This window comes from Meleagris gallopavo, chromosome 1 (assembly GCF_905368555.1).
Source record: "Meleagris gallopavo chromosome 1, MGAL_WU_HG_1.1, whole genome shotgun sequence".
Lineage (NCBI taxonomy): Eukaryota > Metazoa > Chordata > Aves > Galliformes > Phasianidae > Meleagris > Meleagris gallopavo.
Genome location: NC_139404.1, coordinates 144,906,354 through 144,918,696, shown reverse-complemented (window position 1 = coordinate 144,918,696; position 12,343 = coordinate 144,906,354). Strand labels below are relative to the sequence as shown.

The 12,343-nt window shown below is 38.0% G+C and overlaps 1 protein-coding gene across 1 annotated transcript; it reads right to left on the bottom strand.

The window, feature by feature from the left end:
• Positions 1–10,594: 10,594 nt before the first annotated feature.
• Positions 10,595–11,565, bottom strand: LOC146545673 (uncharacterized). The gene is made up of 2 exons (XM_085226363.1): positions 11,142–11,565; positions 10,595–11,001 (listed from the first exon to the last, which is right to left on the bottom strand). The coding sequence occupies exons 1-2, from the start codon at positions 11,563–11,565 to the stop codon at positions 10,595–10,597; spliced, it is 831 nt and encodes a 276-aa protein (XP_085082489.1).
• Positions 11,566–12,343: the final 778 nt, after the last annotated feature.

Here is a 12,343-nt window from a genome sequence, read left to right as displayed (position 1 = left end):
TGTCTTGTTTGAATGTTCAAGCCACATCCCAACTACTGTACTCGTACTCTTAGTTACATGGAATGAGATCTTTTCAGCATGGAAGCCATCACTTCTTTTAAATGAATACTGGTGTAGATGGCTAGGACACCAGGTTCGGGTTTCCTACATGGCTACTGATCGCCATAGAAAGCTAAAGACAAGGACCAATGCTGAAGAAAAAAAAAAAAAAAAAAAAGCCACAAAGTTGCTTTCTTTCAGGAGTTCTGCATAGAATCTTTGAGTGTATTGTAAGTTAGAATGGAAGCTTGAGCTTGTTAGAACTCTAGCCTTAATTATACTCAGTCTGAATATAAACATAGGAAGGAATAGGAAAGGATAGAAGGTGGAAAAGAGCAAAAGATAATTTACTTTGCAATGCAATCAACATTTCTAGTTAGTAAACTGATAATTTAGCCAGACCGTGTCAAGAACTAGTGGCGTTTCTTCAGTACAGACTTCTCTAGTGAAAGTCCCTGAGAGGTTTGAAAGTGTAAAATACCCAGATGACTTTTGTGAAATTGGAACAATTTTGGAGGACTCACTTTATGAATGCCATATCTATATTTGTGTTTAGATAATATAGTGTCTATACAGAAAAAAATAATTTCTCACCACCACAAGAATCATGAGAGGAAGATCTTGCTTAAGCCTAATTTTATTTTTTTTTTGAGATTGTTTTCATCCTTAAAAGTAACAATAATGTAGATTAATAATAAACCCTCACTCTCAAGTAGACACCGTTAAATTTTAAGAATGTGCAACATGCTCAGGAAAACTGCTCCTGTAGTCTATTTTAAGTATTTCTTAGTATACAGACCACATTAACTTCCTGGCCCATCATCAAACCTGGCTAAGGAAACTGTTTACAAGAAAATGTATTTTTTTGCTCCAGTCCTCAGAATGATTTTGGAAGTACTTATGTTCATTTTGACACTGCACTGTGTTGTCATAAACAGTGAAAAAGGAAGACAAATAAGGAATTACAAATCAATTTTAATTGAGCCTAGTCTTTGAAAATGACAAGAAGGTTATGACCATAAAATAACTGTAAATTTTGTTGAAAGAAAACAAATAAGCAATGGAATAAAAAATTAAAGAGAAATAACAATCTGTTTGAAACTACTTCAAAAGCTTATGCCAATAATTCTGTATCAGATGAGTGCTGGAAAGAGTCTTATCAAGAAGGTGCAAGAAATTTCATAATAGGAATTTATCTTTAAAATAAGCATAATATCAAGCTTTTTAGAAAAAGAGCTTTCTTTTTTTTTATGAATAAGCATTCTTCTTGCTGCAGTGTAATTGATATTCCACAAGTTTCTTTTTCTTTTTTTTTGGTCATATTTATCTTTCTTTTAATGCTAACATATGTACAACTATTTAGATAATCATAAGATGAATTTTGCAGCAAATATTAATTAAGGTTTTTGTTTGTTTGTTTGTTTGTTTTGTGGTTTGTTTGGTTGTTGTTTTTTTCCCCCCTACGGCTTTTACTGAAATTATATATCCTGCTATCTTAATAGCTAAACACATAATTTGTTTCTTTTCTTTCCAGGAATTCTTATCATCTCATTGTTTGACCCATGTAAGTATGTAAGTGTATGAAAATTTACTGAACTGTATTGTCTTAGTATAATGCAGCTCTGGGAAAGCATCCAAATATGGGAATGCTCTTTTATGATCAGTATATCAAAACTGGATAGATAACTTCTATCATAGACAACTAAGAAAAACATACAATCAAGAAGTTAGAAGCTGAGATTTTGTGTTTAACAAAAATCAATATAAGAGATTTTCCTGACTCATAGCTAACACTTCCAGAGTCGATATTCTTTGAAAAATGTTTTTCCATTTCAAGCTATTTCATTTGTAGACAGTATCTTCCAAATAGTCTTTTATGGCCAGCTTTTATTTCCTATGCAAGTTTTGCAGACAGAACCACAACAAAGTGGTGTCATGTAATGTAAAATCTAATATAGCACAGCTGCAATTAAACAATGCCTCATTACTTGCAAAGTCTTTCCAGCGTAAAAGTGTTTTTTCTTCAGTAGTTTACTGGTTTCCTCATCCTAAAATCTGAAGGTTATTTGAAAAGAAACAGACAGATAATTTGTCTTTGCTGGAAGAGCAGATCAAGGAAACAGTTTAAAAAGAATGAACTCTGGAAGTAGTAGAGTTGAGTGTCTAAAATATTACTGGAAATTGTTTTCCAGAGTTGTTTATGTTCTGTGGCTTCAAGAACAGGCAATGCAGGATGATGAGTGTCAGCTAATAAACATGACAACTTCAAAAGGGAGTCATGAAATGACAGCAAAACCTCTGGTAAGTACAGCAGTACCCAGAAATCCCAGAACTTCAAAACCATGGATTTGAAATGGCTGTAAAGGCAGCAAGATATTAAATGTGCAGCCATTCTTTCACAGGTCTGTAGCAAGTTACTTGCCATGGGAAATAACCTACAAGTCATGTTTTTCTTGCTGTTGGGCTTTTTGCCTTTGTGATTTTGGGAACTGTAGGACATCCAGAACACTGATGAATATTTAAAGTTACATGACCTTTATGGAGCCTTTATCAATGAATGACCTTAAATAACATGATTAGTTTTAGTTACAATGCACCCTGATTGACAATGAAGTTCCTGTTCTCCTAAAATCTCCTCTTTAACCTTTGAACTATTTCTTGCAACAAAAGGAGTCATTTCAAGAAAAATGTTTGTTATTGCATCAGATGAAAGAAAATGCCCATTTAATCTTCTCAAGTGCAATTTGCTCAGTGTAGATCTCCTTAAATGCTGTTGAAAGCTGAAAAGCTATACAGCTTTTATTATTTTCTCTAGAGATTGAATGACAAAGTTCAGGCTTATTTCAGAGAATAAAGTCTTCCAGAATTCTAAAGGAGAGAAAGTCGCAGGTCATCTGTAACCAAAAATTTTGGAACAATAGCTTGAGGCATAATAAGCCCACATACAAATAATCGATTAAAAAATAGCCCCCAAAAGAGATAAAATCTGAAGATTTTCTTTGGATAAATTCAGTAGAATAGAAAAGAACAAACAAGTTGGATGAAAAAGATTCAAAACATCATTCACTCCCTGTTATGGAGTTTAAATTAAATTCAGATCAGTTTCTGATCTAATCTGCCCATCACATTGTGTGTGGACATTTAGAACCTGAGGCTAATACTGACAAAACCAATCATTTGTAGAGCAAATTGCCTTACCTTTAAGAAGGCTCATGCATATAAATAAAAAAAAAATAAGATAGGAATAGAGTCAGAGACATAAATGAGAAAAGAGACAATGGGGCAAAAACTGTGTACTTTTTTGTCCTTCAAACTTGTTATTTTGTATTAAATTTCATCTCCCAGAAATAAACGCTGTTCAAAAACGCTGTTGAAAAAATGGACATGTGATAAGAAATGGTGCCATCTCAAAGGATAATATGACTACAACAGGAGCGAGGTGAGGCAAGAAAAAGGGAAAAGGAATGGAAGAGGAAGGGAAAACATTTATTGTTTTCTAATTCTACCTCAGTTGAATTCTGCACATATCAATATATGTAATGAAGTCATTTCATTTACTATTTGAGACTATATAAGACACACCAGCTTAATTAGAGAGAGAAAAAAAAAAAAAAAAAAAAAAAACCATGGATGAGATACCTGTAAGGTGAATTACAATGCTGAAAAAACTGGCAAACACTGTACAGCATAACATGTATGGAATACCATTTCAGCAGTATAATTAAAATTGCACACATAATAGCAAAATGAGAAGTTAAATACGCCAATGTCTCGCTCCAATTTATAGGAGGGAGAGGAGGTTCTTTTAATATCTGTATACCCAGCGTGAGATTAAGAAACAACGGTTCAAATGTTGGTCCAACCAGTTTATTACAGATCTTAATTAGGGAGATGGGGAAGGGGAGGATGAACACTATTATGAATTAGGGTAATGGGGAAGGAAAGGAGGGCGATAGAAAGGATAGGAAATAGGAAGCAAGGAGTCTTTGTAGGCAACAAGAGGGAGATAGTCACCACCATGGATCCAGCGTGGCTCGTAGTTCAGTCACTGATCTTCGGTAGTGGTGGGTCATCGGGTGTTGTTGTTCTGTTGACAACGACGATGATGATGGCAACTCTTCACTGGTAGTACCAACTTATTTATAAGTCCAAAGTGGTTGAGTCCACCCTCCTTGGAGTGACACCTTCTGGCTCTGGGATCTCAGTGGAAACTTCATTGTTCCTATCTTCCTGGCCTTGCCAGCAGATAGGAGGGAGCAAACTTGTATCTTGCCTTCACAGGATACAATGGCATCATCCCCCAGTCTCCCATAGCAAGCTGGAGTTATTTGGTCACAGGCTAGATCTTCCGCCAGTAAACAGTCCTGAGCACTATCTTCCAAAGGTAAACAGCTCCAAAGAAATGCTTTCAAATGTAAAATTGTCCACTCAGTGATGTTGATAGCCACACAGCAACACCCATCTCTCATCTCCTAGAGTCTTATCACAAGAAATACCTCAGAAAGCAAGCAAGCTTTGAGCCAGAAAACGAAGGATTTAGACAGCCAGTTACAGTTTAAAAGGGACAGAAAGAAACTGAACCTGAAGTGTGTGTTTGCACATTAATTTCTGAAGTTCTCTATACGCTGAAAGGGATATGAATACATTATTGTGAATCCTGTGAATCACTGCATGCCCCATTAGGTAATGTAGAGATGCTTACTAATTATTATGCATTAAAATATATGAAAAAATATTGGTAACAACAGAAGTAATAGAAGTCATAACATATATAGATGCTCTGAAACTAATGCCTCCTATTTATTTCCATCAAAACTACAACAGATACAAAGAGCACAGTAACACAATTTGATAGACAAAGTCTCAGCTACAAAACATTGTTTTTCAACATAGCCAACACCATTAGCTATGCATTTTTGCCATTAATGGATAAGAGTCTGCATGCCAGTCTTGCAAAAATCTGCAGCACTGTTGCAGTTGGGGTTGACCAACTGCTTTACAGGTGCTATGACAGTGCCATTGCTGAACTGCACCATTCACCATCTCACTGTGCTCACATCCACTGGTTGGTCTCCATAAATGTTCAGCAAACGTTGATGGATGTCAACGGGCACAATTGTTTCCACATGGAGAAATTCAGTGACACCCTTTTGCTTCATACGCACTTCCACATCAGACACCATTTAGTCACACTGCACCTCTGCTGCCATCTGTCACATGGGAAGGATACATGCAAAGTAACTCAACAGAAATAATTCAAGTCATCCAGACTCCCATTTTCTCTAGATGTTGCTCAAGAAAGAGAAAAGTAAATTATTTGTTCATAATGAGAAAACAACATACAAACAAAAGAGCCCAAACTGCCATTCTTTTTCAACCCTGTGCCGAACTTCGGCCTCAATACAAGCTTCTGGATAATCTGAGATTGTACAGTGACTTCAGAAATACTGAAATGAACATCAAAGAATACTTGAGGCCATAGTGTTAATCCTTCTGTAAAATTCATATATATTTGTATATTGAAAAGCTTCAATGGAATTGAAGTAACTGGATTTTATGAGACGTTTTAGGGAATAGATTCCTAAGCAGCTGAGTTTGCTGTAAATCACTTCAGAAATATTTTTTTTTCTCATTGTTCTGAAAGCAGTTGGAGTCAATACATGTATTGTTCCCATGCCTTTCAAAGCACTACAATGCTTACAGAAAGAAGGAAATATGACTTCAGACAGAAAAGCAGGTAGGCTCACTTCTGTCACTGTGAGCGCCACCCTGGTTCAGTGTGAGCTAGCTATGAAACAAGACTTTACAGCAAGTAGGGTACACTGACTATGGAAGGTGTTTGAATGTCTACCTTAAAATTATATGTTTCAGGTTTACACAAGATTACTTGAGCAAAAATGAGATTTTCAGCTTAAAAATGAAAGCTTAAAAACATAGTTCATACTGGAATTACAGCTCCCCCTTTCTGTCCTGTTTCTTTTCTACTCCACCCCAGCGATCTACTTAGATAACAGTTCAGATAAGCATCTTATTAGCATTTTCTATTAATTTGGACTATATATTTATCACTGACTGCCATAAATTTCAGTGAAGGTTGTTGACAGAAATGTTCCCCGTATTTAAACTCTTTCTTTCTGTTCATAAGAATGGGCTATGGTGTTGAAAACTTAAAGCAGCTCAGTTCTTAAGTTGTGTAATCGTATTTTAATAGTAAATGTTAGGGTGAGCTATTGTGATTCTAATAACCTAACTGCCTAATTCCACCACAATGACAATGGGAAAAAAAAAAAAAAAAAAAGTTTTGACTGTTGATTGCTTTGGGAGCTCAAACGGTTAGGTTGTTCAATTACATAAACACATCTAATAAACTGAAATTGAGAAAACATGAGCTGTATTGATATCATATATCGAAATCATGCATTCCAGTAAAAATTGTTCTCTTCCTCATGACTGAAAAAGAGATTTTTCATATTACTTAGAAGTTAAAACATCGGTGAGTGAAATAATATTCACTGATCTCACTCTCTTCTTGACAATGGAAGCTTTGTCTTGTGGAATATATTTATTCTGTTTCAATGCAAGACACATAAGGACTACTCAATTGATTCTGTTGCTCTACAGACTGTTAGCCATAACCAAACATGAGAATGCACCACACAATGAGAATATTTTGAAGCAGACCAGGTTACACTAAGAAGTGTTACTACCTACGGCTGAATATTCTACATTTGACCTCAGTACAGTCAGAATTAAGTTACCTGGATCTAGGCTATTGAAAGATAGCCTAGATACTCAATATACTGAAGCAACTGACAATTCAAAAATCTTCTGCCAATCTGAATTGTCTGTAAAATCTCCATAAGTTTACAGAGAAACCAATTTGTATTTCACAGAATCACAGAATCACCAAGGTTGGAAAAGACCTAAAAGATCATCCAGTCCAACCGTTCACCTATTACCAATAGCTCCCACTAAACCATGTCCCTCAAGGAAAGACTGGATGTTGTGTTGAACACCTCCAGGGTCAGCGACTCCATCACCTCCCTGGGCAGTCCATTCCAGTGCCTGACCACCCCTTCTGAAAAGTAATACTTCCTAATGTCCAGCTTGAACCTCCCCTGCTGTAACTTGAAACCATTCCCTCTGGTCCTATCACTAATGACACGAGAGTAGAGACCGACCCCCAGCTCACTACAACCTCCCTTCAGGAAGTTATAGAGAGCAATGAGGTCTCCCCTGAGCCTCCTCTTCTCCAGGCTGAACATTCCCAGCTCCTTCAGCCTCTCCTCATATGGCCTGTGTTCCAGACCCCTCACCAGCTTTGTTGCCCTCCTTTGAACACGTTCCAGGGCCTCAATGTCTTTCTTGCAGTGAGGAGCCCTTTACTTTTTAAGAAGCTAGAAGAACAGAAAAAAAAGAGTAGCCTCTAGCTCATTTTGGACCTTCTTTTCCTTACTTATTCAGTGCAAAAGGAAAAACATGAATAAAAAAAGGCCAAATAGGCAGTAAATGTTTCTGACTGAATAAGTAGTTGTAGGGAAACTGTGAGGTCACAGCTTGAAGTAGTGATTAAGCAGCTGGTGAAAGAAGCAGACAAATTGCTTGCACCTGTGGAACCTCCCTGGGCTCATGTAAGGGCCAGCCAGAGAAGGCAGAGTATCTTTTGGACCTGGGCTACTTTCTGAGTAGGAATGCTTCATATCTAGTGATTCCCTTTAGCAGTCCGATGTGTTAAGTTGTGCTTTCAGTGTATAACTATGGGCCTACTTGCAAATACTTTGCTTGTTATCACCAGAAATCTGTTAACAGCAATTTTTCTTCTTCGTGTGTTGAACAGTAGGCATTCAAACAACTTATGCTAAAGTAAAGAAGAAAAAATAGAAGGCTGACTTTCATGTTGAAATTTTTGCTTCACAAGACCTAGTAACTATAGAGTTCATATTAAAATTACCTAAGGAGGTGTATTGGAAGCCCACAGTGCTCTGTATTGATTGCTGCTCTGATGTTATAGAGTTCTCTGTTATTAAAACCTCCTAGAAGTTCAGAAGTCAATCAAGATTTGGAAAGAACAAAGCCTTATAAAAAAATAGATTCCAAGCTAGAAAATAATAAAACAAGAAACTTAATTTCCTTTAGGGAAAAAAAATAAGAAAATCATAAAGGTGGAGGTTAAGTCTCTGTTTTAGCTGCCTGATGTTACAATGTCCCCTACAATATGTTAGTCTTGATTAAGTGCCTCTATGCAGAACTACCTTAAGTGTGTTTAAAAAAAAAAATAAAGTATTTTATCGCCTTTCAAGATTAAACAGAGCTTTGAACTAGAACTATAAATTAAGGTAATTCTTGGCAATGAACATCTATAAATTCTTGACTTCAAAATCTGTATGTTTCTGAACAGCAAGCATTCCTGATGCACTTTATCTGATCTTTAGAACCTCTGCAAAAGCAAAACCAGTGTTTCAGGATATTCCACTTCATTCTGTGAATGATCTAGTAACTTATGAAAAAATGAACAACTCTATGGCTATTAAAAAAATAATAATAATAATAAAATCCTGCAATGGGCTTTAGGAATAAAAGCATTAGCAACAGTTTTAAGATCTCCACATATTTCTTATGATGAGCACATCAGCTCGTTTAAAGGATATACCTACAGAATAATAAGATCTATGAAAAAGTTTTATTCTATATTTTTGGCTTTCAAGGAGCTATATTAAACTGTATGATCTTATGTAATAATTTACTATATTTTAAATGCAATCTGTTTAATGCATTAAAGAAAATTAAATGCTTACAAGTTGTGTATAAATTTGTAATTCATTCATTTATAGGCCTAATTTTTTGAGTAAGTGGCACTACATGCTGAATACTTTTTAGGTATATGATTGATTTTTATAGCATTTGTTTGTCTAAAGGCCAAGACAAGCACTTTTCAGCTTATTATATTGCCCTGCAAGTAAGAAGGCTGTGCTGTCTGGTGTTTTAGTGTAAAACTGGAGGGAGATGGATGGGGAGCCACTGTCATTTGGGGACTGGCTGAGCATCAGTCAGATGGTGATGAGCAGTTGCCCTGTTCTTCACTTGTTTTATTTATTCTTTTTGTTGATTTTTATATTGTTTGTTTTGGTTATTGTTTTTCTTTCATTTTTTTCTCCTCTATTATTTATCTGTACTTATCTCAATCCTTATGTTCTTGCACTTTTCAATTTGGTCTCCCAAAGGGGGACCAGGTGAGGAGGAGAGATGGAAGGGAAAAAATGTGTGCATGGTGTTCATCTATCTGTCAGGTTAAACCAAAACATACACATAAAGGTACATACTAAAACAATAGGAATTAGGAATTAATTTTGTTTTGTTTTTTTATGATTTGTTTAACTTCTTTCATATTCTTTTTTCCATTGAAGTGTGTTTCCTTTTTTTAAGAAGGAAATGAATAAATAAACAAGAGTAAGGCTCTTAATTGTGTTTTACTCCAGAATAATTTTCATTGTATTGTGGAATGAGAACTCTATTTAGTATATTCAAAACCATATTTGTTTTTGAGCTAATCATGCCAGAAGTTACATCAGCATTAAATCGACTTTGTATAAAGTGCATTATTTTCAGGTCAAGCATTTCTGAGACTAAATCCAGAAATTTCGATTCTAAAATTTCCCTGTCAGTATCACTTCACTGACTTGGACTGAAGCCAAATTCTGGAAAAGTCATAATGAAACAACTCCTAATTGCAATCTTTGATATACAGATACCACAATACGAGGTGAATTAAAATTGCAATGGAGAGCAATAGCGTCAGTCCTGGATTAGATTGTCTAGGGACTGTGATTAATAAAAAATGATGATTGTTTTCTCTGTCTGACACAAAGTGCAATACAGGCAATGTTGCATCAGACACCGATGAGTGTGGCTCTTCTCAGTGAACCTGGCCTATCCCATCTCAGGGGCCAATAACAGCACAACCAGACTTAATGTGGCATGCTGAAAAATGGCGATTTTATTGTATCCTACACTTCTCCTTATAGTGTCTCTACTTCATTACCACCTCTCTTGGGTGTCACCTACTCTTATCTACTACTGACGTGCCAGGGGAGGTCCTGTCCTGTAACATTTTGAAGTTTCCCAAACGTCTACATCTCCCCCTCCCCATGGCAGGAAAGCCTTGCCCCGTTACATCCCGTATAGCTCGCAACGCCTACAAGTTATAGTTTATCTATCATTTGATGGTACGCGAGGCATCTTTCAAATGTTGCGTCCATTACTCTCTGCAAACATCTCTGGATACAATTTATAAAGCAGGGTACAGAAGCTGTGATTATAAGTACAGCGATTAAGGCTAAACCAAGTCCTTTATCTATGGGAATCAGCCAGTAGCCCCAGTTCCCAAATAATCCCCGCAGCCATTCTGCAAATGGGTCTTCTTGTATTGATATCTTCTCGGCATGTGACTTCAACCATTGTAGTTTCTTGTGCACGGACTCCAAATGATCGCTCAAGTTGAAACAGCACATTCCTTCGACATCCTGGCATCCATGTCCCTGGGCTAGTAACAAAAAGTCTATAGCGGCTCTGTTTTGCAGTACTGTGTGTCGTATTCCATCCACACAGCAAACTGCGTAGGTTTCAAAACTATTCGCATAAGATTCTCAATGTCGTAGGGTAACAGTGGACCAGGGGCAGTTAGCATCTCCAACGCATTGAGCGTTAGGGGAGAACGCAACCCTTTCTTCTCAATAGCCTCCGCCAAGTGGGAGACTCCCTTTGGGTCGGGGGGCACCCACTGATGGCCCTCCTCCCCTACTATCGCTGGGAAGGCTGAAGGGTCTGGGACATCTCCTCCCTCTAGCAGTGCCTCCCTTATCGCTGACCAGTCAGATGTTGGCCCGCCCCTTAGCTGCAAGCTTTGTTGCTGGGCTGCCCACCACGGGAGGTGCCGATGAAGGCGCCTGTGGGCTGTTGTTATCACTATTCTCCCACCAATTCATGTTACTTAGAGAAGGATACAGTGGTTGGCGAGGATAGGGAGGGGGGAATTCTTCCCCCTCTATCTTGTTAGAACCGGTTTCACAAGGTGAAAATTTTTATTGTTGTGGCACAATTTGCACCCTCCTGTTGTTTGTTCTCGCTCATCTCAGGCGCAGCCAAGCTGGGGGGCCATCTTTTCGGTCTTCGGGCACCTGCAATGAGAGCCTCCCGCGCTCCCCAACACCCCCCTCCGGGGTCCGTGTACATTCCTAACATGCTGCGAACCACCCCCGATAGATTCCCTTCTTCTTTTGCAGCCTTAAGGGCACCGAGCATGATCCCCCATGTCTTAAGCTCTGCAGCCTTCTGGGCATTCATTGCGCGTTGACAAAGTGTGGCAATAAAAGAGTCCCATTGATCTGGGATCAAAAGATCGTGCGGGGAAGCTAACTCCCCCTCCTTCTCTAAAAGTGAGAGGACTGCAGAGATATCCTTCTTAGAAGGAACAGTCTTGCTACAATATTCCTTGCAAAGATGAAGGAGTACCTTAATTACGGATTCCATGGGGAACGGCAATGACCTGCCGCCTCTTCACGGATACCACCGCTGTCCATCTTCTGTCAGCGACTTGCCGCCTCTCCACGGGTACCACCACGGACAGGCACGCTGTCCGAGCCCAGCCACCGATCATGATAGTATCACACCAGGATCACGTCGGGGTCACCATTTGTTGCATTGGATACCGATGAGTGTGGCTCTTCTCAGCGAACCTGGCCTATCTCGGCTCAGGGGCCAATAACAGCACAACCAGACTAAATGTGGCATACTGAAAAATAGCAATTTTATTGCATCCTACACTTCTCCTTATAGTGTCTCTACTTCATTACCGCCTCTCTTGGGTGTCACCTACTCTTATCTACTACTGACGTGCCAGGGGAGGTCCTGTCCCGTAACATTCCGAAGTTTCCCGAATGCCTACAAGGCAACTCACTGAAAACTTTCAGTCAAATTTCTATTTGTCTCATGCACAAGAAGTTTAATCTTTTGAGAATGAACATAGATACATAGTTCACCATAAATCATTTGTCTTGCCTACTTCACTAAAAATAAATAAAAGCTCAAGTAACTCTACACTGGGAGGTCAATGGAAAATAGGTCTTGCCAGATCCTTAAATTCTTTCTTTCCTACAATGTACCAGGAAGGTGAAGTACTGAAGAATTCCCTAGTTCACCCAAAGAACTCTCTAAAATTCAACAGTTATACACTAAAAGGCTACTATGGATAAACACTGAAATAAATCACCGTGACATGACATGAAACTTGTCGTGTTTCAAAATTGTT